This window comes from Natator depressus, chromosome 14 (assembly GCF_965152275.1).
Source record: "Natator depressus isolate rNatDep1 chromosome 14, rNatDep2.hap1, whole genome shotgun sequence".
In the NCBI taxonomy this organism is placed as follows: domain Eukaryota; kingdom Metazoa; phylum Chordata; order Testudines; family Cheloniidae; genus Natator; species Natator depressus.
This window is the reverse complement of record NC_134247.1, coordinates 35,914,105-35,940,537: the sequence shown is the minus strand read 5'-3', so window position 1 is coordinate 35,940,537 and position 26,433 is coordinate 35,914,105. Positions and strand designations below refer to the sequence as shown.

The window sequence follows — 26,433 nt, the reverse complement described above, 5'->3', positions numbered from 1 at the left end:
GAGCTCTCTCTGCTCAGCAGACCGGGGGTTGAGCTTCCTGGGTCAGATGCAGCCGCTGCTCGCTCCGTTGTGAGCTGAGGAGCTCCTGCTTCCCAGCTGTGCGGGGAGCGACCTGCATTAACCCCGCTCTGCCGACAGCTGAGCCGGAGCCTGCAGGTGAGGGGAGAGACCCGAGGAAAGGGCTGGGGCCGGGCAGGAAAGTGACTCTGCACCAACGGCCCCTCCTCGCCCCAGCTCTGCTCCCGGGGGGGCGGGGGTCTGCGAGTCCCGGAGCTGCTGCCCTCCCTGCCCCGGGCTCTGCCCCACTGAGCGCCTGCAGGAGCCGAGCCAGCGCCGGGGGAGCGACCGCCCCGGGCCCGGGCCAGGGCCAGGGACCGAGTCTCCCAGCCCGAGGGGAGGGGACAGGCGGGAGACGGGGGCAGAGACTGGCAGGGGCAGCAGGAGCAATCAGTGGGGAGGGAGGTCCCGGCTCCCAGCACCGCCCAGCCCCATTCCCTGCAGCACCCCGGGCAGATTGACTTCCCTGGGAGAAGGGGAGGAGCAGGGAGAGGAAAAGCCAGTTCCTGCCTCTGCCTGGTCCCCGCGCTGCTGGGGGGATGCGCTGCCCGGGGACCGTGTCAGGGGGGATCCCCCAGAGCGGCTCCTTTCTCGGGTTTGGTTCAGACTGTGGGTTGAAATGCGCTCCCTCCTCGAGGGAGAGGTTGGGTCTGTGTTGTAATAAAGTGGGGCAGAGTCAGGGTCCAAATTTCTTCCTCAAGGTCCAGACTCCAGAGACAATCATATGTGTATATATATATAATCACAATCACACTCACACTCACAATAAATACATAAAAAAGATTGTGGGGTCCCCTTCAAAAGCATCTGGCAGGGCGGGTCTGGCCAGCGGTCCGCTTAGTGACTGCCCCGTGTCTAGAGCATCTGTCTGCAGAGAAAGAGCCAGGAGGGAATCGGGGCGTGAAATGGTACCAAGGCCCTTTTGAAACCTCCCTTCTCGCCCTGACAGGCTGCAGAATCAGGTCCGGATTGTCCCTGGCTCCCCGGGGGGCTGGGAAGGGAAATGGCTGCTGTGGAACCAGCTCAGGTAGGGGATATTTCTGGAACTTATGGGGTCTCCTCCTGGAGGGAGAGGGGCAGAAAACGCAGGGGGGTGAGGAAGATGGTGGTGAGTGGGTGGCAGGGGGTGACAGACCTGTGCTGGGACTTGCGTGATCTGGAGCCTGGTTTATAGGAACAGGCCCACTGGGAGGAAAACTATAGCATGGGTGCTGTGGTATTCCCAGCTCCCCCTCTGTCTAGCTTATGAGCAAGAATAGGTGCTGACTTTTATTTTTCCCTGGGAGTGCTCCGCCCCCTCCCCTGAGGCTCCACCCCCACTCCGCCTTTTCCCACCCCCGCTCTGCCCACTCCTCAAAGACCCCGCCTGGTGCTCTCTGCCTTTGCCCAAGCCCCTCCCCCAGCCTCTGAACAGCTGGTGGGTGCTGAGCCGAGGCTGGAGCACCCACGGAGTCGGCACCTATGCTTATGAGTCTTGTTATGGAGGCTGCCACGACCCCCTCCTCCCCCCCCCAGCTGGGTGGGTTGTGAGGGTTGAACCTCAGGATATAAAAGTGTGATGAGTCTCCAGCACCCGCACTAAGGCGACAGCCCCATCAGCTCGGCTGCAGCGACAGACTCTGCGTGTAGCTGGTCCAAGTTTTTCAACCCCGGCGTTTTCCCAGCAGGACCAGGGGCAACAGGAGACCCCGGCGGCTGGGATGTGGGGAGAACCCCGTGCCCTGGGGGAAGGGCGTTGTGGGATCCCGGTCCAGCATCCCAAGAGGGAGGAGAGCGAGGCTGAGGAGCAGAGCCCTGGCTGGCCCTTATCCCCGCGGACGCCGTCCCAGTCCTTGCTGGGATGCTCGGAGGGGGAAGATTCTCCATTGAGGACGGCACAGACGCCTCCCTGGTCTCGGGAAGCGGCAGACACCGCAGGCCTTGAGCAGGCGGTGCCATCCCGTGACTGGCCTCATGGGGACGAGGTTCCCTCGTTCTTCAGGGAGGCACCTGAGGCCTGCAGCTTCCTGGGGACAGGTCCCACTAGGGGCCGTGCGGAGGGCAAGGCGGCCGTTTCAGAGCAGGCCAGCGAGGAAGCCCATCGGTTGCAGTTCCGCTCAGGCGCTGCCCGGCCCGGAGAAGCTCCCCGAGAGACGCTAGCCCGGCTCAGCCGGGCTGCTCGGCTCTGGCTGCGACCCGGGGAGCGCACCAAGGAGCAGATAGTGGACGTCGTCGTGCGGGAGCGGTTCCTGGGGGCACTGCGGCCGGACGTGCGGGCCTGGGTGACGGCGAGGGAGCCCCACAGCAGCGAGGAGGCGGCTGCATTGGCTGAAGCCTGCCTGGGGCAAGGGGAGTCAACCCAGCCTGCTCAGGTAGCTGATACGGCGCGAGGTGGGGAAATGCTGCGGGGGCAGAGCCAGGCGTGTGACTGAGAAGGGATGGTGGGGGAGAGAGATCTGATGGGAAATCAAAGGATAAAATGTCTTCCCCCACACACCCCTGATATGATGCTGTGGGGCAGGGGCCCATGGCCCATCTACTTTCGTCATAGGCCCCACCCCTGCCCTTCCTCCCCCCCATCCCCACACCGAGGCCCTGCTCCCCAGCCAGGCCGGCAGCTGGAGCCAGGGCAGGTGGAGGGTCTACGGCTCCTCACAGCTGCCCGCACAGCTCTTACCATGGCCAGGCTGCGGCTCTGAGGCCCCGGCCAGAACCGGATTGGGGTAAGAGCCATGTGTGCAGCTGTAGGGAACTGTGGGCCCTCCACATGCCCTGGGTGGGGACACAGGCGAGGGGCTGCTCTTGAGCTCCCCCACCCCGGACAGGGGGAGGGTCTGCAGCTCCCCAGAGCTGCCGCAGCTCCCCAGCTGAGCTCGAGCTGCTGGAAGGTCCTTGGGGGAAGAGGCGGGACCACAGAGGGGGCGGGGTCTCTCCCCCCCTCCCCGCCCAGACTTTGGGAAGGCTCCACCGTCCCTGCTCGGGGGGCCTCGGCCTGAACGAGATCCCACAGATGAGAGGAAGGGTCATCGTATCGAAACGTCCCCTCTGAGACCTGGGCCAGGCCGGCAAAATCCTTGTCCAGCAAGTCTCGCTGTGCACCCTGCGTGAGGGGTCGTGGGCAAGTGCGTGCATGTCAGCAGAAGTGGTATAGTTATTATTTACTCTGTGCATTGCTGAAGTCCCTAGGGACCCCCGCCCTATTGCGCTGGATAGCGTGAAAACCTAGAACCAAGAGACAGCGCCTGCCCCCAAATGCTCACAGTCTTAAGATGAGGCAGCAGCTGCGTAGACCAGCACAACGGGGAGGTGACGGCAGCTAGCGTAATAAGCAGCGTCATGGCTCGGTGGAGTTTCACAGGCAGCGCCTCCCCATGAATCAGGCAGTATGGAGCACAGAGTGAAGGTGCTTGCTGCAGAAACGTTGGCATGACCAGCACGCCAAAGAGAGACTCCTGTATTTTAAGGCCAGAAGGAACCATTATGATCATCCTCTAGTCTTATCCCCTGCATAACACAGACTAGAGACTCCCACCCCAGGAGGCCTTCATAGAACCCAGCAACTTGTGGTTCAACTAGAGCCCAACTTTTACAGAGAGACGTCCGCTTGGAACATAGGAGCGGCCACTCGGGGTCAGACCAAAGGTCCATCTCGCCCAGTATCCTGTCTGCTGACAGTGCCCCATGCCAGGTTTAAAGGTTTCAAGTGATGGTTTATTGCCCCCGCCTTTTTATTACCTTGATCTTTTTTCCAACAGGGGAAGGAGCTTTTAAAACTGACAGAAAAGTGGGGATTTTCCCACAAAAAGGAAACAGAAGTTTTTAATGTTTTTTTTTTTCAAAAACCCCCCACCAAACCTTAAAACAGCTTAAAAAGGAAAATGTCAGACAAAATGCAACATTTCCATTTTTTAAAATTTTTTTTCCCCACCAAATAAACTTATCCTCTTCAAACCTTCTGTATAACACTAACTGAACCAGTTGTCTTTAAAAAGAAAAGCAGTGATTCTCAACCAGAAGTACGTGTACCCCTGGGGGGACACAGAGGTCTTCCAGGGGGTACATCAACTGATCTAGATATTTGCCTAGTTTTACAACAGGCTACATAAAAAGCACTAGCAAAGTCAGTACAAACTAAAATTTCATATCGACAATGACTTGTGTATAGAGCAGTGTAAACTATACACTGAAATGTAAGTACAATATTTATATTCCAATCAATTTATTTTATAATTAGATGGTAAAAATGAGAATGTCAGCAATTTATCCATAATAGTGGCTGTGACACTTTTGTATTTTTATGTCTGATTTTGTAAGCAAGTCGTTTTTAAGTGAGGTGAAACAGGACAAATCAGACTCCTGAAAGGGGCACAGTAGTCTGGAAAGGTTGAGACTCATTGCTGTAAAGCAAAGAATGCAGCTGTTCACTGTTATAGTTCAGGCCACCTCTAGTCCAGAGCTTGCGGGGCGGGCGGCAGGAAGGAGAGTCAAGATTCTCAAAAGTAAACCAGCAACACATGCATAAAATAGCATGACAGGGTGGCACGGTCCCCCGAGGGAATGGAGGGAACCAAAGAGAGAAATTAACCTTGTGGACTGAGCCAGATGCTGAAGGTTCAGGTTTCATTTGGCTGGGTGAGAATAAAGAGCAGGAGGGCTCCATCTCGCACCTGCTGGAGCCTGCATTGGAGGAATTCTATGTGGAGCTTCCATAGATTTGCTTGGTCGGTCCCTGTGAACCCAGTGAGAACCACCTCAGTTTCACATACTGACGAGTGACCCTCATCCTGGGAGACTGAAGGTGCATTAGGTAGCAGAGGCTTAGACACAGACTCCGTGGGTGCTCCAGTGCTCAAGTACCCACGGGAAAAAAATAGGGGGTGCTCAGCACCCACCAGCCACATCTGTTGGGCGGGCCAGGGTTGGCTGCCGATCAGCTGTTTAGTGGGGCCCCCGGGCTGGCCGGGCTCAAGGGAGGGCAGAGAGGAGCCAGCAGTGGGCGGGCAGGAGGCCTTGGGGAAGGGGACTGAGAGGAGCGAGTGAGGGACAGGCAGGGGATTTGGGAGAGGGGGCGGGAAGAGGCAGAGTGAGGGCGGAGCCTTGTGGGAAGGGGCAGGGCCTCAGGCGGAGCACTCACCGGGAAAAATAAAAATCAGCGCCTGTGAGCAGAGGGAATAGCCAGAGGCCTGAATGATGAGTGGGGAGATGTTAGACCAGGAGTGAGTGAGGCATTGAGCAGCATATGGGAGCAGTAGGGAGGAGATTCTAACTTGGGGATTAGGGATACTATAAGCCTTACTGAAAGTAAACAGGAAACTAGAACAGTCTGGGGCAGGTGGGACTGTGACTGGGGAGCTGGTCCTGAGTGGGGAACTGTGGCTGTTTCAGGGGCAGGTGACCTTCGAGGAAGTGGCTGTATATTTCACGCAGGAGGAGTGGGCTGTGCTGGACCCAGGTCAGAGAGCCCTCTACAGGGACGTCATGCAGGAGAATTACGAGAGTGTGACCTCGCTGGGTAAGGGATTCCTTGTTCCCTTGGGTATTAGAAGCTTTCTCTCCACAAATATCACGTTCAGTGCTTAACCCTTCAGCGTAACACTTCACTATTAATTTATCTCGCTCTTCGACTTTCCTCCCCCTCTTTTCAGGTGGAAAAGGAGAGACGGGAGAAAGTAGAACTCTGGCAGAGTTCTTTCTCCCAAAAAAGAATTACCATTTCAAAATATTTTCTAAAAATGGAACTGAAAGCTAAACTGTTTTGCAAATGAAATAATTTTCAACCAAATCTCATTTTCTGAAGAGAAGTCTTTTTGTTGAAAGTTTCATTCCCCGCTACAGCCTGGTATCTGGCCTAAGTGTTTTGATGTTAGTGTTGTGGCTGGGTCACCTGGCATGTGCAGATCCCAGCATATTCTCCAGGGGATGAAGCATGTCCGACTCTTCCAAAGGGTCTCCCATGTCCGTAGTCCGATGCCACGTCCCCACAGCGTAGGAGAGGGGCCGGGTTAAGTCATGGAACTTTCTTTGTAACAGACATTCCACAAACCATTCATTCACCCCATCCCACCATGTTCTTCCCCCCTCAGCAGGATTTTCTCATTCCCAAACCCGACATGATCTCCCGGCTCGAGTGAGGGAAAGAGCCGTGGGTCTCGGATCCCCACAACTCTGAGGAAAGGGGGAGTCCATCCAGCCCTTTATCCCTCAGTGACCAGTATCAGGTGCTTCATAGGAGGGGCAAGAAACCCCCTTTTGGACAATTATGGAACAACTTGTTTATAGTTTCTTCCTAGCCCCCTTTCTGTGGCCTGTTAGTGGTTGGTTTATACCCTGAATGAGGATTTAGTTCCCTTCCTCGGGGCCTTCTCACTCTGCGTTGCTCTCTCCTCCCAAACCCTCCCTGCACCCTCTCTCCCACAGCTGCACCTTCCTTCCCCGTCTCTTCTCTGCAGATCTCAGCTTCATGGTTCCATCTCACCCTTCAACTGACTGCACCTAGTTTCTCTCCCCACAGCTCCCCTGGCAGAGGCAGAGGCTGGCATGGAAGGGATAGAGCCGGAGAGGTGAGTGACGGTGGCTCTTCTCCTCATCATCTGTCCCTGGTGCTCACCTATCCCCTGCGCGTATGCTCCCAGGACTAGAGAGGAGCTGTCCTGTATCCCCAGCAGTGCGATGACCCAGAGTCCCTCCCGTCTGACAACATCTGGTACGAAATTAACTGCTGAATTCTCAAGGCAGTTCCCAGAGGGACAGTCTTGCCCCATCCCTATTATTACGCATCAGCCCTGTTGTGAACAGCTTCAGCAGAGAGACCAGTGACTGACAGGGACATGTAGACAGGATGGCCATCAGGCTGTGAGGAGAGATGGTGGGATCAGGACCCACAGAGTCCTCAGAGATTTCCCTCTCAGAGCCACGGCTCAGGGAGATGCGCTTCCGTCCAACCTCCTCTCTTGACATCTGATTCTTGCAGTGCACCAGGACTGGAAGATAAACCAGAGGAGGTGCCTGACCCCAAAGAGGAAGAGGACGAGGATGAAGACTTCACCGAAGAAGATGACCTCACTTACACTGACGACCTGTGCAATGAAAATTACCACCCCTCGCTGGACAGGTAAGGGATGCTAGAGCTGGGCTGGGAGGGAGCTGACTGCACTGCTCTCTGAAGGGCTGCCAGGCTGGACCGAAGTCTTGCACTTTACGAAGATTCTGTGTATGTTCGTTCTGATGTAATTCCACAGCTTTGGTCTTCTGTCCCTTCACCTTCCGTGGCCCTTTTGTACATTAACAATTAACCCAGGAACTCACAGGGCGCGTACAGAACAAGGTGTCTCTCTCCGTAGCTTTTCCTGGATCTCTGCCCTTTCCCACCTGCTCCCTGCTTTGTGGTTGCCAACACTTTGCTGGTATAATTGAGGCCTCACTCTGATTTCACAGGCAGCTGTGGTACCCCGGGATGCTCCTAAACACCACTGCTGAGAGCATATGCTCCTAATTCTCAGTTGTATGAGTGAGATCAGAATCTGGCCCTGGAATTGTAAATTCCCCAGGGCCAGGGACCTTGTTTTCATTACTGGTAAGAGGAAGGGAAGGGATTTGCCCACTGCAATGTCAGAGGGTAGATGGCCCTTTGAAGGCTCAGGGGCCCAGCCCAGCTCTGACAGGCTCCACAATGGGGAATGAGGCAGCTCAGGTTCACCCGAGGGTACTGGGAGGCAGTTAATTAGGCAGGGAAGCACCTGGACATGATAAAAAAATTAAGGACCTCAGTTAGTAGGGGAGTTTCCGAGAGGAAAGGCAGCTGCTAGAGAGCCGCCCTCTAGCAGGCTGGTGAACGGCTAACACTCCAAAAAGAGAGAAGCGGGGAAGCCTACAGAGGGGGAGAGGCAGGATATAACAGCAAGAGGCTGACAAAGACTGGTTCTGGCTGATCCAAACGGGCCCTGGGCTGAACCCGGTGAGTTGGGCTGGCCTGGGCTCCCCTGCATACTCCAGCCAGGGGCTTATGGAGAAGAAGGTTCTAAACGCAGGAGACCTAGGGCTGAGTAACGCCTACTAGAGCCATGGAACTTCTGACTCCCCTTCACCCTGAAGGGGCCAGAGATTGCTGAGGATCTGGCCAGGAAAAGCCAGGTTGTAACAAGGACTTGACAAACACAGAGTATTACAGCATCAGGGGGTGGAGCCAAGTTGGTGTAGCTCCCCACCTTGCCACAAGGGGGATCTGATCGATAAAGGCCCCTGATTTCACCCACACAGTGAGTCAGTTTCAGAGCTAGGAACAGAACCCAGGTGTTCTGCCACCCAGTCTTGTACCTTAACCACAATCCCATCCTTCCTCCCAAGCTTCCTTGTGACTTTGTCCTGATAGTGGAAATGAGAGACCCATTTGTTAAACGTACTCTGCAGAGGGAAGGCTGCTCTGACAAATCTAACCCTGACTGTTGTGTGACTAAACTCTCAGCTCTAACTTGGCGTGAACGTGGAATAATACATTGATTCCTTTAGCGCTGGCTTGGAGGAGATGCTTTTAGTCTGTGTGCCTCTCCCTGAGTGGCATTGGGTTGCTTTCCCTCTGTTTCCCATGTCTAGCTTCACCTGCCAATAGAGAGCCCCCTCTCACAGGTTGTAACCAGTTCCTATGTCCATCTCATCCATCCAGTGACTCCGAGCTGAAAAGAGAACAAAGCCAGAACAAGAGCCGCAAGAGACCCGTGAAGGGTGCGCAGCTGCCTACCGAGGCGAGTCCAGCCAACGGCAGCCCCTCTGAGGAGAAGGCGGTGCAATCCAGGTGAGGGGAAGACAGGCAGAGGGCCGATCCAGGTGAGGAGGGGGATCCTGAGCACATAGGGAGAGGAGAAAGGAAGGCGAGAAGTGGGTGAGTGAGAAGGAAGGGGTTGAGGTCTGTTTGTCTATCTCAGCTCGATCATCCAAGTGGCTCTGGGCCCATCTGAGAAGCGACTGCATTTCCCAACCCCAGAGCTTTCGAATGCTGGCTAAGCTAGAGGCCCGAGGGCGTGCATGGGGCTGTCCTGTGCTCTGTAACTGCAGACCCCTGTCAATAGCAGCCAGACCAAACCGCAGCCAATTCCCAGCGCAGAGCTGTCTTCCACACCACGCTGGGTGCCTCAGGCATGGTCTACACTTAAAATGGAGATCGACATGGCTACATCACTCAGGAGTGTGAAACTTGTCTCACCCCTAAGCGCCATAGCTATGCCGACTTAGCCCCTGATTAGATGCAGCTAGGTTGATGGACGAATGCTTCTGTGTACCTAGCCAGTGCTGCTCACGGAGGATGTTTAGCCACTGTGATGGGAGCTATGTGAGGACCTGAGCAAAGCCCGTTGACATTAATAGAGATTCTTTCCATTGACTTCAATGGCAATGGAGCCAGTGATGGAACAATGGGACAGCGAGGGAGACAAGCGTACTAGTGTCTGGGTAGAGAGAGAGAATATAGTAGGGCTGAAGTTTGCCCACGTCACAGTTCCATTCAATGCAGGGGGAGCTGTCAGGGAACCAGTTACAGCTCCCTGATCCTGCACCGTCTGCCCTCTGCATAACTTGGAGAAGCTCCTCAACTGCTCTAACTCATACCACCGGCATAAGATCCCTAACATCAATGGAGGATTGATATATCAGAGCTCCCCCCACAGCACCAGAGAGTGCAGGGAGGGTTCCACAGGAGCCGTCCCTCCCTGGAGAGAGTTCCACTGACACAAAGGGATTTCTCCTCTGGCCATGTGGGGCCAGAACATGGCCTCTGTGTTGCCCAAGTGGTACAAAGTGGCCATAGTGTACTGCACTATCCTGCTCACCAGGGAAGAGGCGAATGGCTAAATAGGGCTTCAGTGTGTAAGTAGTTACTCCTGGGGGAATTTTGCACCAAAATATTTAAAATTCTGTGCACAGTATTTTAAAATTCTGCATATTTTATTTGTCAAAATAATACAATATAATCACGCCAATTTCAATTATTTTGGTAATTTATTTCAAAATACCTGACAGCAAGTTTGTCTGTAACAATACAGACAACAACAACAAAAAGATTCAGGTTATGTTTTTTGTCAAATAGATTCCTTACCGGACATATTAATACAGAACTTTGATAATAATGTATTTAAAGTACAATACAGAAAAGTATTTCCCACACCGTTGAGAAGCAGTGCAAAGGCTTGGGGATTTCAGGGGTAATGAAGGAGCTGAGGGAGAGGGAAGTAATTGCTGGGAAGGAGCCTGGGAGTGAATCTGGAGGGTTGCTGGATATGGGTGGGAGAAGTATGGAACAGGTTTTTTTGCAGGGTGGGGAGTTGTTGGGGAACCTCCCCCCATGCCTAGCTCCTGTGCTCCCGCCCCAGACTGTCACCCCCACTATCCCTTCGGAACCTCAGTCTGTGTGACCTGCCCCAGGAACACCATGTGCCTCACTCTGCCCCCCTCAATATCCCATGCCTCCTCACCTGGCACGGCACTGTGAGGAAGGCAGCCTCTGTCCCCTCCCACTCCATGGCTGGGTGCTCTGACCCGTGAGTTAGCTGCTTTCTCTTCTGGCATCACATCAGCCCCTAGTGCATGAAAAGTGTAATTGCAGTTTCCTTTCACCTCCCCATCAGAATCAATTATTCTACAGGGGGAAAAAATATCTCTGGGAGGCATTAATTCTGCACTTGCGCAGTGGCTCAGAATTCCCCCAGGAGTAAACTAATGCTGTAGTTTTCATAGGGGTCCATCACAGAATGATAATAAATATTCAGCAGTGTAGTGTCTGGTTCTCTGCACTGAAGCTGCTAGTGTGAATTTGTAATACTTTTATGCAGAAAATGATGTATGCATTAGCGTATTGTTTCTTAGATTATAAAGCCAGAAGGGACCATTGTGATCATCTAGTCTGACCTCTTGCATAATGCTGGCCACTGGACTTCCCTGAATTAATTCTTGTGTGCACAAGAGCAGATCTTTTAAAAAAATATTCAATCTTGATTTAAAAATTGCCAGTGATGGAGAATCCACCACAACCCTTGGGAAGTTGTTCCAAGGATTAATTACCCTCATTGTTAAAAATGTGCCTTATTAATAATCTGTATTTGTCTAGTTTCAATTTCCAGCTTTTGGATCTTGTTATACCTTTGTCTGTTAGATTGAAGAGCCCTCTGTTATTACATTTCTAGATAAATGATGCTGAAAATTTGCTCATTGCTGAGAAGATGTGTTGGTTTCAGTACTATGATGTTGATAGTTGAGTTAATCTCTGAAGATCCAAGGAAGCCAAGTTAAGCTTGGGTGGGTGCTGGAAACTGCTTGGGGTGACTGAGCCTAATGCAACCTTTATTGAGGTGAGAGGAATGACTTGCAATAAATCACTGCGAGTTGGGTCAGGTCCCTAGTGAATGATTAGGCTCCAAGTCACCAAAGTATTTGAAAGTCAGTACTGCCGATCTCAAGTGTACAGAAGTAATGAGTCACATCTCAAAAATCATGAGTATTTGATTTGGTTGTGGGGTTTTGGGTTTTTTTTTTTTATTTTTCTAACAATAAATTATAGGTTCTTTAAATTTCTCTTCTGGTTTCTGAGCCTTTAGGTCACACTCAGGACACAGTTTCAATGTTTTTTTTCCAAGCATAAGGGCTAGAAACTTTTATTTTATCTAAATAAATGCCTGTGATCACTTGACTCTGGGAGCTGGGGCTTTAAGAAAAACACCAAATATCACAAGACTCTCAATAAAATCACAAGGGCTGACAATGGTGCATCTGCTTAAACACTTGTATAGTCCCATAGAAGTCAATGGGCCTACTTATATGCCTAAAAAGAAGCATATGCTTAAGTCCCTTCATGAACTGCTGCCTTACATAACACCAGGGAATTAATTATAGACCCTAACTCTGTCTTTCCAGACTTTCTCATGTTTTTATTACATAGGGAGGTGTAAAAGCATTTCCTTTGGAATTAGCTGAATTAAGTGTGAACAGTCTTCCATCCTCAACTGTCTCTTCACAATGATATTTTTTGTGGGGGTTATGGGAAAAAGAAGCCCCAAAATGTACACCCAAACACATACCAAGTAAGTATTAACATGCACAGTTACAGCTCTTCTGCCTTTTTCATTTCTAGATGTTTTTGTGACTTCAGTTCTGTACTGAAAGTCTATTAATGTCTTTTTTACAGGGGCTGTGAAACTAAGTAACAATTTGCGACCAGTAGAAAACAATTTCTGGAGGTATTAATTGAAGCACAGCAGACAATAATGGTAAATTATGTATTTAATTTGCACTCCCCCTTCCTCTCTTTACAGCATTTTAATTTTACCATTAGAGGTACACCATCTACTCAAAAATCATGCTTGTGTCTGAAAACTTTCTACCTACAACTAATCTCTAAAATCACTGGAAATAAAAAGATTATTTCCCTCTAAATCTTTCTTTTTCCTTCAGTTTCTTTACTTTGTGCATTTGAGAGCACTCTGTTAATCATCTTTTAGGGCCAGATTTTCAAAGGTGTGTAAGTGCTTAGTGGGATTTTCAGACATGCCTAACTAAGTAGGATAGATATCAGACTCCCACTGAAATCAAATGTAGAGCACCTGAACTTTTCACGCATTTTAAAGATTGACTGAACTTGTTTGTGGTGTCCCTTTAAGGTTTAAAGGAAGTAATGGTTTTGATCAAATTAGTTACACATTGATGTGTGGTTTTTGCTGTAGCCATTATGATACCAGCAGCTAGGGACATGGAGACAGAAAAAAAAAAAATCAGAGGAGCAAGAGAAAGCGCATCAAGAGCACGTCGCATACTGGAGTGTGTGTTCCTTCGCAGATGACTCTCATCTCCTTCTGTAAGTACCGTCATCCCAATCTGATGACAATGCCTGTGTGCAATATACAGTATTGCAAAGCGTTGAGCAGCCTCAACTTGCACTTGCAAAGTAAGCTGCATAGCCTGCATCTTACATAGTGAACATGGCAGATCGTCCGTGATTTTTAACATCTGTTTTCTTCACCAAAATGACAATTTTGCTATTTTCTAACTTCTTTCTCTTTTCAGGACATTCCATCATAGACCAACAACAACAAAAGCGAAGTGGCTGCAAGATTTACCTTGGAAGGTGGATAATGCAGACAGAACATTTTAAATTAGATCAAACTTAAGTGTATGTGACCAAACTTTCTATGTGTTTAAAAATATTAGATTAACGTGATTACGACTGAATCTTTTTTTCTTAACTGTATTATTTGCAATACAGTGTGTTTAAAGACTGTTTATTGTTCGTAAATAATAAAATTTAATCATGTTTGTAACCGGATAATTGTATTTATTTACACTATAAATGGAAACTTCCACTATAATGGAAACTTGTAGCTATTTTGTGCGGTGAGGAGTAGGTATTTAAAATAACTGTCAAACAGCACAGAAATAAAATCATTTTCTGTCTTATTTAATGTCCAGAGTGGATTTTTCTAAAGGTTTTTAATGCTCTTTATTTTTATCATGCAAACGATGGACTTATCCAAGAGCAGCTTGGTTCTACTGACCTAGTCAAGTTTTATTATCATTTCATTATTATTTGTATTACCGTAGTGCCTAGGAACCCTAGGATGACTGCATCTCGGGGGTGTCCTACCAAATACGTCCACACTGCATTGAAGGTCTTAAATTTTCTGTTTACATCTCTATTACAAGCCATCAGAGCTTTGAAATTGTAGAGTGATGCTTTCTCCTTCGGTCTTATTGTTTTGTCCATCTTTTTACTTTAATTAAAAATTGGGAAATATGATACCAAAAAAGCCATTAGGAGAATGGTATTGGTTGCATGGTTATGGCCAAATGTTCAAAATGTTCATCAGGACCTCGGGAGCTGCTGAGTCCTCTTGAAAAACTAACCCCGAAGGCCTAATTTTCAGAAGCACTGAGCACTTGAGATTCTAGTTGAAAGTCAGGGGAGCAGGCTGTGCTCGTCTCCTCTGGAAATCCATGACCATGAGTGCGCAGAAGTCAGGCGAATGTTAAAGGCTGCACATGTAACCTTAACTCTGCCCTCTTGTGTAACTGTTCCAATGTAGTCTGTTAACTGTATGAACACATGCTATTTCTAAATATAGTGTTGTACAATTTCTTTTTCCTTGCCATGTTAGACACACACATAGGATCTTGCGGTGTGTAATAGTTTTTGTATGCCAGACAAACTGAGGTTACTTATATGGAAACGTACTATCACTATGAGCACAGAGACCCAACAATTGTAACATTGCACAAGTTGTCCTCTGCTAGCTTGTTATCTGGTGAATGTTGGAGCCTCTCACAGGGCAGGAAGGCACTGAGCTCAGCTGTATCTAGCACGCCTGCGGTATATTTAGGCTTGGAAAGATTAGATTGTTATTGTTCAATGTCAATAAACATCCATTTCATCATACATACACACAAACCAACAAAAAAAAATCCACTGAAAATTTACAGAAAGGCAAAGTACGAAAAATGCTGCCTGAGAACATTTTAGAGGTTTGATTTAAAGCAATTTATATATTGTGGCATGATGTTGCCTGTGTGTTTTTATAGTTACAGTAGAAGCTCAAAGTTATGAACACCAGAGTTACAAACTGACCAGTCAATTAATCAGGCCCCAGTAGACACACAAAAAAAAAGGGGGAAATACAGTGCAGTACTGTGTTAAATGTAAACTGTTAAAAAAAAATAAATGGAAAGCAGCATTTTTCTTCTGCATAGTAAAGTTTCAAAGGTGCATTAAGTCAATGTTCTCTTGTAAACTTTTGAGAGAACCATAACGTTTTATTCAGAGTTATGAACCATTTCAGAGTTACGTACAACCTCCGTTCCGGAGGTGTTCGTAACTTTGAGGTTCTACTGTGTAAACCTTTAACTTTTGAACCCTAGTGACTCCAGCAGCCTGGGGGGTGAGCTGGAGAGAGTCCTGTATCCTTTCGGCAGGGCTACCCTTTATCAGAAAGATGGGGGTGTGCACCCAGCCTACAACTAAAGCCTAGCAGTCCATGGAAACACCCAGGCCCTGATCCTCAAAGATGTTTAGGTGCCTATTTCCCATTGATTTCAATGAGACTTAGGCATTTTAAGATCTTTCACGATTTGAGCACTGGCCTCCAAACCAACCTGACGTTCAAGACATGAAATTCATAGTGCTGGGCCAAACTGGAGCTCTTCCCGGTGCCTGGGAGGCGTTGCTGTGTCCATGTGGGCGTCAGTGAGGCTTGGAGGTCCAGTAAGATGCCAGAGCAATCTTAGGGTGACCACCCTGAAATCTCCTTTGACCAGGGTTTGCTTTGGGTCCTTGAGATGCAGGGTAGACCAGAGCCGCCCTGCCCTCTGGGATTTAGGGGTGCTTGGAATGAAACCCTGTCACTCAGTGCCACAGGCTCAGTGGCTTTTTGGCAGGATTGACCGGACTTCCCAGGGATGCTCTCATCTGGGGCAATCTGGAGCTTTGGTGGAAAGTCTGGTCTTATAGGGAGGACTTGGGTGTCTGAGGTGAACAAAGGGCGAAAGACTCCTGGTGTCTCCGTGGAGGGCACTGAGCTGGCCGAATGCTCTGGATCCCTTTCCAACCCTCATCTGGTGCTTGCTAGAAAAAGGACAGGGAACCCTTCGTCTTCCTGTGCCAAGGCCACATGAGTCCTGAGAAGGGGCGATTGGGCACCCTTGGATTCTGCCAGCTACGTGAGATCTGGCACCAGAAGCCCTTCCTGTAGGAGGAGGCTGGTAGCTGGAGATCCCTGCCCCAGAGAAGGCCAGGCCAGGCAGCCTTCGTCTCCTATGCCTTCTCGCAATGAGGGGATGAGAGAGATGTTCATGGTGGAGATGGGGAAGGGTGTACAGAAAAGGAAAACACAGAACAGGGGAAAGGGAGACTACATGGGGAGAAAGGAGGAGGAGAGACACACCCCCTCTGGGAGCACCCAATCAGTTTGTTTCTTCCTTTGCAGCCGCAAGAAGCGGGGACAGCCGAGCAACAAGGATGTGGCCCAGATCGGCCCCAAGAGAATCAGGTAGGAAGCTGGCCTGGAACCCTGGCCATGACTCTGCTGGCTGCCCTGCCCTAGAGCCCTTATAGTAGCAGAGCTGGGCTGCAGACCAGTCCCTTGTATCCCTGCTCCCCACGGCTGGACTCCCCATTCCACTGAACAGCAGGTGGTACCTCCTGCAAAGGGGAGTAGTTGGGCAGGGGTGGGATCTCCCGCTCTGTCTGGATTGGCCTCTTGGTGGGGGTTGCAGCGCCATTCCAGTTGGACTTAGAGGTGAGGAAAAGCCCCATTAGCCCCAGAGCCACACACCAGGGACTGCTTCCCACAGCCCGTTACCTAACATACTTTTCAATGGCCCCAGTGATGTGCAGTCCTCTTGCCACTTGGTCTCCTGTCCATTCCCCCTTGCAACCACCCCTCTCTGTCCCTGCATAGGCTCACAGCTAGTGATACTCCCTGGCGTTTCTCACATCCCCTCTGCACCCATTGGTTGACGTCTTCCACAGGGCATGCAACCTACCCCTTAGCGCCCCCAACCCACACACCATCCCCGTTGCTAGTGGTGTGCTTTGTCCAATCTGTCCACCACTCCACCCCCAATACTTTGCACAGCTGACCGAGAGACCAGAGCAGATGGGCACAGATGGGAAAAAAGAGTTTGGAAAGGAGCTGGAGAGCCGGTGAGGCAGGGAGATGAAGGGGGCTTCATCCAGACATCACAAGCTGCAGAGGAGAGGTGACGAAGGCAGCTGGTGAGCAGGGAAAGATCCAGGGAGGTGGCTGCAGAGGACACGGCTCTTGCCCCTGCAGCGGGGAGAGGAGAGGACGAGGGAGGGTTTGAGAACCGAGGGGCTGCTGAACTGCATCCTGGCTCCATCAATACCTGCAAGATCCTCACCCCCTCCTCTCTGCAGGAAGGCAACCAAGCGTGAGATGCTCCTGTGCGACTTCGAGGGCTGCGGCAAGATCTTCTCCAACCGCCAGTACCTGAACGTGAGTGACACGGTGACCTGAGGGGAGGGGCACCTGACCCACCCCCAGCACCGCCTGGTCCCTGTTGGGATACGTGGCCTAAAACCATTATGGTATCAGCCCAGCTGCGGGCTTGACAATCAGTTCAGTGTGACCCACCGGTGAACGTATGTTACGGGTCCCTCTCTGTGCCTGATCCACAGAGAATAGGAGTCTGCGATGGTCTTACCATAGTTCAATCTGTAGCTACTTATGCTTTTAATTCTGGACATCCCCGTTTCAATCCCCAGCCCAAATGGGAGCTGTCACATATGCCCCGGTCGCTCCCATCTGACTGGCTGTTCAGTGAAACGAGTCCGTGTGTCCTCAGTTCCCAGCAGGACAAGATTCTATATCAGGGCTAAGGCCCCAACCCAGAGCCGATCGACATCCATGGTGAGATTCCCACTGATTGCAGTTGACTCTGGAACGTGATCCAGTCGGCCTCCTTTGCTGCAGCCTCCACAGAAAGGCTGGGGGCTGAATGGGTCATAGAGTTATGGCTTCCCTCTGCTGTCCCACAGAGAGAGCTGAGTGGCACCAGGGAGACCCCCTGTATTGGGGCTGCTGGTCCAGCCCCAAAATCAAATCAAACATTCCCTCTGACTCCCAGTTCTGTGGTAGGGCGCTCAGTTAGGTATGAACCAGGGAGGATGGACTGTGGGGTCTCTGGGCGGCAGCTGACCCTACCCTCTGCTTCTCCTCAACCCCCAAACGGCAGTACCACAAGAAATACCAGCATGTGCACCAGAAGACCTTCACCTGCTCTGAGCCCAGCTGCGGCAAGTCCTTCAACTTCAAGAAACACCTGAAGGAGCACGAGAAGCTGCACAGCGGTCAGTGTGCCTGAGCACAGGGGCTAAAGCCTCAAAGCACCTGCCTTCTGCTACAGTGCTGGGCTCCCCCTCACCTCAGCACGCACACAGCTCTCTCAGGGCCCCTCAGTCCAGATCCTGGGCTCCTACACACACACACAAACCCCCGCCAGTGCCCCTCAGTCCAGCCCCACAGCTCCCCTTCAGTTCCAGCCCTGGGCTCTTACACAATCATCTGTCAAATGCCCCTCAATTCCAGCCCCACAATCACATAGGTCTGCCAATGCATTTCAATCCCAACCCACAGGCCCCCTGGTATTCCAGCCCTGGGTTGGGCCCCCTCCCCCTTTCGACCTTTGCCGATGCCCCCCAGTCCTGATCCACAGCCCCCACTACTATTCCAGCCCTGGGATTCCCTCCCACCCAACCCCAGCTCTGCAGGTGCCTCTCAGTCATGACCTGCAAACAGCGCTGTTATTCTAGCCCCAGTGCTGCTAATGCATCTCAGTCTGGACCCACAGAATCCTCTGCTGTTCTGCTCCTGAGCTCCCCCTACACACACAATTCTGCCACTGCTCCTCAATCCCAACCTGCAGGTCCCCCTGTCATTCCAGCCCTGGACTCACTACCAATATCTGCTCTGGCAACCCCTTGCTTTTTGTCCCCTGGACCTACTGCCCTTCTCTCGTCCCTACCTTTGCTTCCACCTGGGTAAAATGCCCTGCCCTACATCCCGCTGCCCAGTGCAGCCAGTAATCTGCTCTCCTTCCCCCTGCAGACAAACGGGATTACATCTGTGAGTACTGCGCCCGCCCCTTCCGCACCAGCAGCAACTTGATCGTCCACAGACGCATCCACACGGGGGAGAAACCCATACAGTAAGTAGCAAACCCAGCTGGCTCGCTCTGTGACTTGGGGTCCTTCCTCTGCGTTGAGCTCTCTCTGTCCCTAAGAATTGCAGCACTGAGAGGCCAAAGGTGGAAATGGCTGATTAGGTGCCATCGATCCAGTTCTGGAGGATACAGTCCCTAGGGCTGTCCCGGCCCTCTTCCTAACTACACCCCAGACGAGGCCTCTCCCCCTCACCCCTTTGATGTCTACACCCATTAGATACTTGTAGACCAGAGGTCCCCAAAGCCTGCCCCCCTAGGGATGACGTGGAGAAATGTCTGGGAGGACACAGCGGGGCCCAGGCCAGCCCCCAGCTCCTGCTCCCAGCTGTGCTCCAGTCCCACCCCCAGCCACATCCCTGGCCCCATGCCTTGTCCCATCCCCAGCCTCAACACAGCGCTGCTCCCTGCCCCGCATCAGTCCCCAGCCTCAGCCGCGGCTCTGTTCCCAGCCCAGGGCCAAGGCTGGGGGCAAGGCCGGGAGCGGAGCCACACCTGGCTGCGGGCCCGGTTGCTGGCACCCACTGCAGCTCAGCTGCGGGTCCACTCCCGCACCTGTCCCCAGCCTCGACCCCTGGCCACAGCCCAGCTCCCAGCCCCACCCCCAGCCTCGGCCCCCTTCCGCTGACCATGCCACCTCCCCGCCTCCCCAACCCGCGGCACCATTCCAACCTGGGCTCCGGGGACGACAAGGGGAGGGGCAGATGGGTAAGGGGGGGGGGCACGATCCTCAAAAGTTTGGGGAGTAGTGAATAGCCTGTTGAACTCATTGCCACAGGAAGTTGCTGAGGCCAAAGATTTAGTGAGATTCCAAAAAGGGATTGGACATTTATGTGGAAACAAGAATATTGAGAATGACCATAATGAACAATAGCAATTTTGGAAGGGAGATTAAACCTCCTGCTTCAGGCTTTAAGCCAGTTCTCTAGCCATTAGAGCCCGGGACCAGACCTAACATGCAGGCCAGATTAGCCCACATTAGCCACCGTGAGGTTCTTACACCTTGCTCTGAAGCATCTTGTGCTGAGCTCTGTCAGAGACAGGATAATGGGCCAGATGGGCCTTGAGTCTGGTCCAGTCTGGCAATTCCTGTGTTCCTGTCTCCTCTGTGCATCCCACTCTGAGCTTTCTCTCTCTCTGATTCCCTGCCCGGCTTTCTCCACACTCTCCTCTTGATCCCCTTCCCCACCCACAGGTGTGAGATCTGTGGCTTCAGCTGCCGTCAGAAGGCCTCCCTCAACTGGCACATGAAGAAGCATGATGCAGACTCCTTCTACCAGTTCTCCTGTGACATCTGTGGCAAGAAGTTTGAGAAGAAGGACAACGTCACCGCACACAAAAGCAAGAGCCATCCCGAGGTGGCTGCCGGCCCGGCCCAGCCTATGCTGGAAATGCCAGCACCCGGCCACTGGGACGCGCCATCCCCGCTCTCCAGCCTCGGTGAGGACACACCGACCAAGGACCACCCATGTGCGCCATGCCCACTTTCCACAGAGCAGCTGGAGATCCCTGCACCGAGCCATTGCAAAACGGAGAAGGCGGAAGGGCCGGTGTCCCCCATCGCAGCCTCTGCCGAGTAACAGGCCACGCCGAGCGGGATCCAGGTCTGACCAGTGCTTGGGGGCTGAACCACGGGGGATGTTGGCAGAGATGATCCCAGCAGGATCCTGCCTTCCAGCTGGACTCTGCTGAGAGTGGGACTTAAAGCACTTAGCAGAGGGGTGGGGATAATGACTGAACCATGGTTGGGGACTGCAGCAGAAGATCTGAAATTCTGCCCAGGTACTGAGAGTAGGAGGACAGGGAGGCAAAGCCCCCGCAGCCCTGCGCAGCCTCCCCACACCACAGTCAGTAGAGCGCAGACTCTCCGTGGGCCAAGAGGACTGACACCAGCACCCTTTCTGGAGCACGGGGGCTCTGAAGAGAGATGCTGAGGTTTGCCCTCCCCAGGAACAGGCCTCGGCTTTGCTACTCTCGGCTTCAGGGCTTTGGACAAATCCTCAATAAAGAATTATTTTGTGTAATGCCTGGGGTGGGTAGAGCGTCTTCTCTGATGGGGCTGCTGGTTCTGCCAGCCTGGGCGGGGTAGGGGTGAGGGTAGGTGAGCCTGTCTTCATCCCAATGGCCACAGCTCCTGCTGCTGTTTCCCTGCCATTCTCCTGTGAAATTACCCCACCCCCGGTTGGTGCAGCTCCTCTGAGTGGAGGTTCAGCAGCCACCCCCCGTCCAGCTGCAGAAAAGCCTGCCAGTGTTCTGGTCTTTGTATTAGAGCAGAACCTTGGTATCCTAATGGAGACTGTGAGCCCATTGTGCTGAGAGCTGCAGGCATGCACTGTGAGAAAGTCTCTACTCTGAAGAGCTCCCAGTGTAAATAGACCAAACAGACAAAGGGCAGGAGGCAGTAAGGATTCTGATCCCCTCTTTTTACATGGGAGACCAAATCACAGACAGACTAAGGGCCAGATCTTCAAGGGTATTTAGACTCCTAAAGTCTGTGGGTTTCAATGGGAGTTAGGTGCCTATCTAGGCCTAAGGGTAAGATGTTCAGTAACACCTCGGTCCCGCTGAACATCAATGTCTCCTAAGTCACTTAGACCCAGATCCTCAAAGGTATTTAGGCTCCTAACATCCATTGAAATCGTGAGCATTAAGAGCCTAAATACCTCTGAGGTCCAAGTCTTAGGCATGTTTGAAAACTTTACCCCAGGGGACTTGCTCAAAGATTGCTTATTAGGAAAGGGATAGATAAGAAGACAGAAAATACCATATTGCCTCTCTATAAATCCATGGTTTGCTCACATCTTGAATACTGCATGCAGATGTGGTCGCCCCCTCTCAAAAAAGATATATTGGAATTGGAAAAGGTACAGAAAAGAGCAACAAAAATGATTGGGGTATGGAACCGCTTCCGTATGAGGAAAGATTAATAAAACTGGGACTTTTCAGCTTGGAAAAGAAACGACTAAGAGGGGAAGTGATATAGGTCTGTAAAATCATGATGGGTGTGGAGAAAGTAAATAAGGAAGTGTTCGTTACTTCTCATAACACAAGAACTAGGGGTCACCCAATGAAATTAATGGGCAGCAGGTTTAAAACAAACAAAAGGAAGTATTTCTTCACACAACGCACAGTCAGCCTCTGGAACTCTTTGCCAGAGGATGTTGTGAAGGCCAAGGCTATCACAGGGCTCAAAAAAGAACTAGATAAGTTCATGGCGGCTAAGTCCCGCCAATGGCTATTAGCTAGGATGGGCAGCAATGGTGTCCCTAGCCTCTGTTTGCCAGAAGCTGGGAATGGGTGACAGGGGATGGATCACTTGGTGATTGCCTGTTCAGTTTATTCTCTCTGAAGCACCTGGCATGGGCCGCTGTCGTAAGACAGGATACTGGGATAGATGGACCTTTGGTCTGACCCAGTATGGCTGTTCTTATGTTCTTATATACAGAGAGTCTGTGACTGAGCCAGGAATTGAAACCATATCTCGCCGCTTGCCTTCTGTTAAGCACAAGGCCCTTTTGTTTTCTTCCTGGATCCTCTTCACTTATGTCAGGGGAGAAGATTTCAAGTGATGGAGGCCCAACTCCTCCAAGGCATTTAGGTGCCTAACTCCTAATGGGATAACTGCCTTGCATATTAAGCAGGTTCTTGTTATGCGGAGTCAGCAAAAGCTCTGAACCCTCTTCTCAACAAGATACCAGACCCTGGAGATGTGAGCCAGAGGGAAGGGAGGATTTTCCCAGCAAACGAAGCTTCAAAGTTGAAGAACTGACCTCAGAGTCTGCGTTGTAAAATGTCACCTCCCCTCAGTCATAGTCCAGATGCACCCTGATTTCCCCTGGCCTCTCATTCAAGGCCAGAGGGGTGTGCGGGGAGCTGAGAGCCCAGTACTGCCCTCGGTACAGCCCCACTGTCCAGATCCCTCCTCTGGCTTGACACTGAACTCCCCATTCCCCCTCACCATCTCCCTGGCCACCCCTATGGCCCAGCCGTCCCATCACCTACCTCCACCTCCCGGTAGTGACTCTCCTTGAAGCCCAGAACACAAGTATGAGTCAAATCTCTTGGGGATATCAGGCAGACTCTGCCTTCCGTTTCCTCGGCACATGGTCTTCTAGTCCTTGGAGAGGACGAGCTTGGGGTGGGCTGTCTGTGGACAGAGTCACTTTTCCCCGAGAGGGAGCCAAACATTTGCACTCAGGGCCTGTTCATGTCATGGAGAGGAAACCATTCCTCAGTGAGTACTGGTCTACACTAGAAAGTTGGGTTGACTTACGTACATTGCTCAGGCGTGTGAAAAATTCACCCTGAGAAACAAAGTTAAGCTCACCTAAGCCCTGGCATAGACAGCACTGTATTGACAGAATCATAGTATCATAGAATATTATGGTTGGAAGGGACCTCAGGAGGTCATGTAGTCCAACCCCCTGCTCAAAGCAGGACCAATCCCCAACTAAATCATCCCAGCCAGGGCTCTGTCAAGCCTGACCTTAAAAACTTCTAAGGAAGGAGAGTCCACCACCTCCCTAGGTAACCCATTCCAGTGTTTCACCACCCTCCTAGTGAAAAAGTTTTTCCTAATATCCAACCTAAACCTCCCGCACTGCAACTTGAGACCATTGCTCCTCGTTCTGTCATCTGCTACCACTGAGAACAATCTAGATCCATTCTTCCATTCTTGTGTTAAAAGAAGAATTCTTCCACTGACCTAGACAGTGCTTCTCGGAGAAGTGGATGTACTGCAGTGACGGAAGAACCTCTTCCGTTGCTGTAATTAGTGTCTACACTACAGTTCTGCAGCTATGTCGCTATAGCGTTTCTAGTGTCGACATACCCTGAGTCTTCTGCAGGATGCACCTGCCTGAAGTCAATGGGGTTTATGCCAGCAGAACTGGGTCTGTGCTTACCTTTCTTAAGGCTTATACAGCCCTCACACTGGACGCCTGACAATCATCTGTGGATTTTGTCCTTGCATGCACCCTGTGAAGTAAGGACAGATTGGTAACTGAGACACGGGGTGGTAATAATGGTTATGGATAGGATTTTGTGACAGTAAAATTATGCCTAATTCGCAGCACAGTCATGGTGAAAAATAGATCATTTCGAGCCATGGCAACAAAAATTTTTGTAATAAAGGCTGACTGTGAACATAAATGTGCATTTATGAACAGTAAAATGTTTCTTCTAAACAAGCAGGGCTTGCCTATGGAAACATTTACATGTGCCTGCCGTGGGCCTTGCTGCAGCTCGTTAAGAGTTCATTACTGCACTTTGATCTAGTCCTCTTTGACACTGGAGCTGATCAAAGCACATTAACCAGTTGTTACAGTTCATTTCTTTAACGAGGCTTAATAAAATTCAATTTTTATTTTTATTTTCACCATTTTGACCGATAATATCAATGTTTATTTTTAAGCAATTTTTTTCCTGATTTTGATCCATTTAAATTTTCACAGTTGCAGGAAATGACGCCTGTGGGCAGAGAATTATTTAATGACATAGACAAGCTGAGATTCAAAAAGTTAACACTTTATCAACGGTTAAAATACAAATTGTCTATATCACCTGTCACAGAATATCAGGGTTAGAAGGGACCTCAGGAGGTCATGTAGTCCAACCCCCTGCTCAAAGCAGGACCAATCCCCCATTTTTGCCGCAGATCCCTGAATGGCCTGCTCAAGGATTGAACTCACAACCTTGGATTCAGTAGGCCAATCCTTAAACCACAGAGCTATCCCTTCACATACCAACTGAACATCCTTAAATCAACAAATCACAACTGCTTTTACTATTCATGTGTGAGTGCATCTGTGATAACCCTAATTCAGAAGTCTAACTCACTGGAATTTGACTCTCCTAAGTTCTCAAGCAGCATTTTTCTTACTTTGCCTATCTGTACATTTTGATTATTATAGATGGAAATGTTCTTTCATGGGTTTGTGTGTGTATGGCAAAATAGACGGTTGCCAACATTTCCAGATAGAAATTGAATCATTCCAAGCCTCCTTTTAACTGTTACAGTGCTGTGATAAATAAATAAACGTCAATATTATCAAAGGGGACGAGATCAAAGCACATTAACAAACCACTAATGCTTGTAGGCAGGGTGCACAGGGTCAGCTGGTCCGCAGCAAGCTTGCAGGGAACTAAATGTTCTGGTTGACAAGCCTTAAGTTTTCTTTACTTTGCAAAAGGAAGCTATGGAATTTTATGGATTGATTTATTTCAACAATACTTTCTTTTTCAAACACTGCTTAACTTTATAGTAAGAACTAATAACTTCCGTCTTTTCACAGTCAAGTTGAAATCAGTGGTAAAATGCATGGGTTCCGTGACAGGGATGATCACCTTGACAAAAATTGCATCCATAATAACAGTGAGATTAAGTTACTGGCCTAGCTAGGAATTGAACCCACATCTCCCAAGTCCATCTATCATAGCTATCTGGCCCTTGTTACCATAGTATCTGAGTTCCTAGCTTCCACTGAACAGGGCCTGACTGACATGCTTAGAGTGACACAGCGAGTACATGGTGGGAGAGGGAAGAGAACCCAGACCTCCACTGTTCAAGGATACTGCTCTAACCCCTGGATCAGCCTTTATTTCTATCTTTTTCTTCCTCAGTCCTCTCCAGGTTCTTATCCCCACACTTTCCAAAAGCAGCTTCCATTTTTCAGGTGCCCACCTTAAGAAACACAAGGGCCTAATCCTCCAAGGGACTGAGTGTAACAATGCCCTTGTCAGGCCCTCCGTGAGGTTCAACCCCTCGAACTGAAAGCATGAGTAGCTCCTGCCTGTGCTAACGGACCAGGCGCTAGTGTCATAAGGGTACTTAGGCATTGCAGTACCAAACTCCCTACTACCTAGTGGGCTTCTCAGCCCAAGTTAGGTCCCAGGCTCCCCATGCATTGTGTGAGGCCCCTAGGAAAGGGCTGTTCAGAAGCCAGCTTGCTGAGCAGGGAGTTGCCTAAACTAGCCCAAAATGAGGTGCAGAGGAATGGGATATGCTGAGGGCTCAGATCCTCAGAAGCATATAGACACCTAACCCTATTGATCTGGGTCTTCGGCTCCTGACTGATGGGCCAGAGACAGGCCCTTCCACCAACTCAAGATTCTCAACCGTGAATCTTACCCTGGAGTTAGATGCCTAATCTTGTGAAAAACCAGGAAGAGAGCCCCCATTATAGCCACTAGCCTGGGGATTAAAGCATTCACCTGTGATGTGGGGCATCCCAATGCAAATCACTGCCCTGCCTGATTTGGAGCAGGGATTTGAGCCCAGATTTCCCCCATCCCACCTGTGTACCCTGCTGACTTGCTACTCCAGGGTGGTTTTCCAAATCTCTTCTGCTGGAACAGTTCTATTTCCTATTAAATATGCATTGGGCCCAAGAAAGCAAGTGACAGAGACTGACTCTATAGCCAGTGCTCTAGGGCACTTTCCTAGGATGTCGGAGACTCAGGTTAAAGTCCTGCAACAGTTAATATTCTGGGTGTTCTAGCCGTTAGATGGGGACAAAGAACCACATAGAGTTACATGAGCACTAATAAAAAGAACAGGAGTACTTGTGGCACCTTAGAGACTAACAAATTTATTTGAGCATAAGCTTTCGTGAGCTACAGCTCACTGAATGCATCCGATGAAGTGAGCTGTAGCTCACAAAAGCTTATGCTCAAATAAATTGGTTAGTCTCT

General features: G+C 50.5%; 1 protein-coding gene and 1 long non-coding RNA gene across 3 annotated transcripts; both read left to right on the top strand.

Moving 5' to 3' along the window:
* Positions 1 to 20,746, top strand: LOC141998702 (uncharacterized). Of its 2 annotated transcripts, none has more exons than XM_074971656.1 (12): positions 1 to 156; positions 1,007 to 1,084; positions 1,725 to 2,408; positions 5,422 to 5,548; positions 6,548 to 6,596; positions 7,007 to 7,147; positions 8,696 to 8,824; positions 15,987 to 16,049; positions 16,940 to 17,018; positions 17,758 to 17,872; positions 18,630 to 18,729; positions 19,937 to 20,746. In XM_074971656.1, the coding sequence occupies exons 2-12, from the start codon at positions 1,061 to 1,063 to the stop codon at positions 20,319 to 20,321; spliced, it is 1,896 nt and encodes a 631-aa protein (XP_074827757.1). In that variant the 5' UTR covers positions 1 to 156; positions 1,007 to 1,060; the 3' UTR covers positions 20,322 to 20,746. The 2 variants fall into 2 exon arrangements, with proteins under 2 accessions (XP_074827757.1, XP_074827756.1); XM_074971655.1 differs by having other exon boundaries at positions 1,722 to 2,408.
* Positions 10,452 to 13,967, top strand: LOC141998765 (uncharacterized). The gene is made up of 4 exons (XR_012641911.1): positions 10,452 to 12,098; positions 12,203 to 12,284; positions 12,738 to 12,868; positions 13,078 to 13,967. It is a non-coding gene; the product is annotated as an uncharacterized LOC141998765 (long non-coding RNA).
* Positions 20,747 to 26,433: the final 5,687 nt, after the last annotated feature.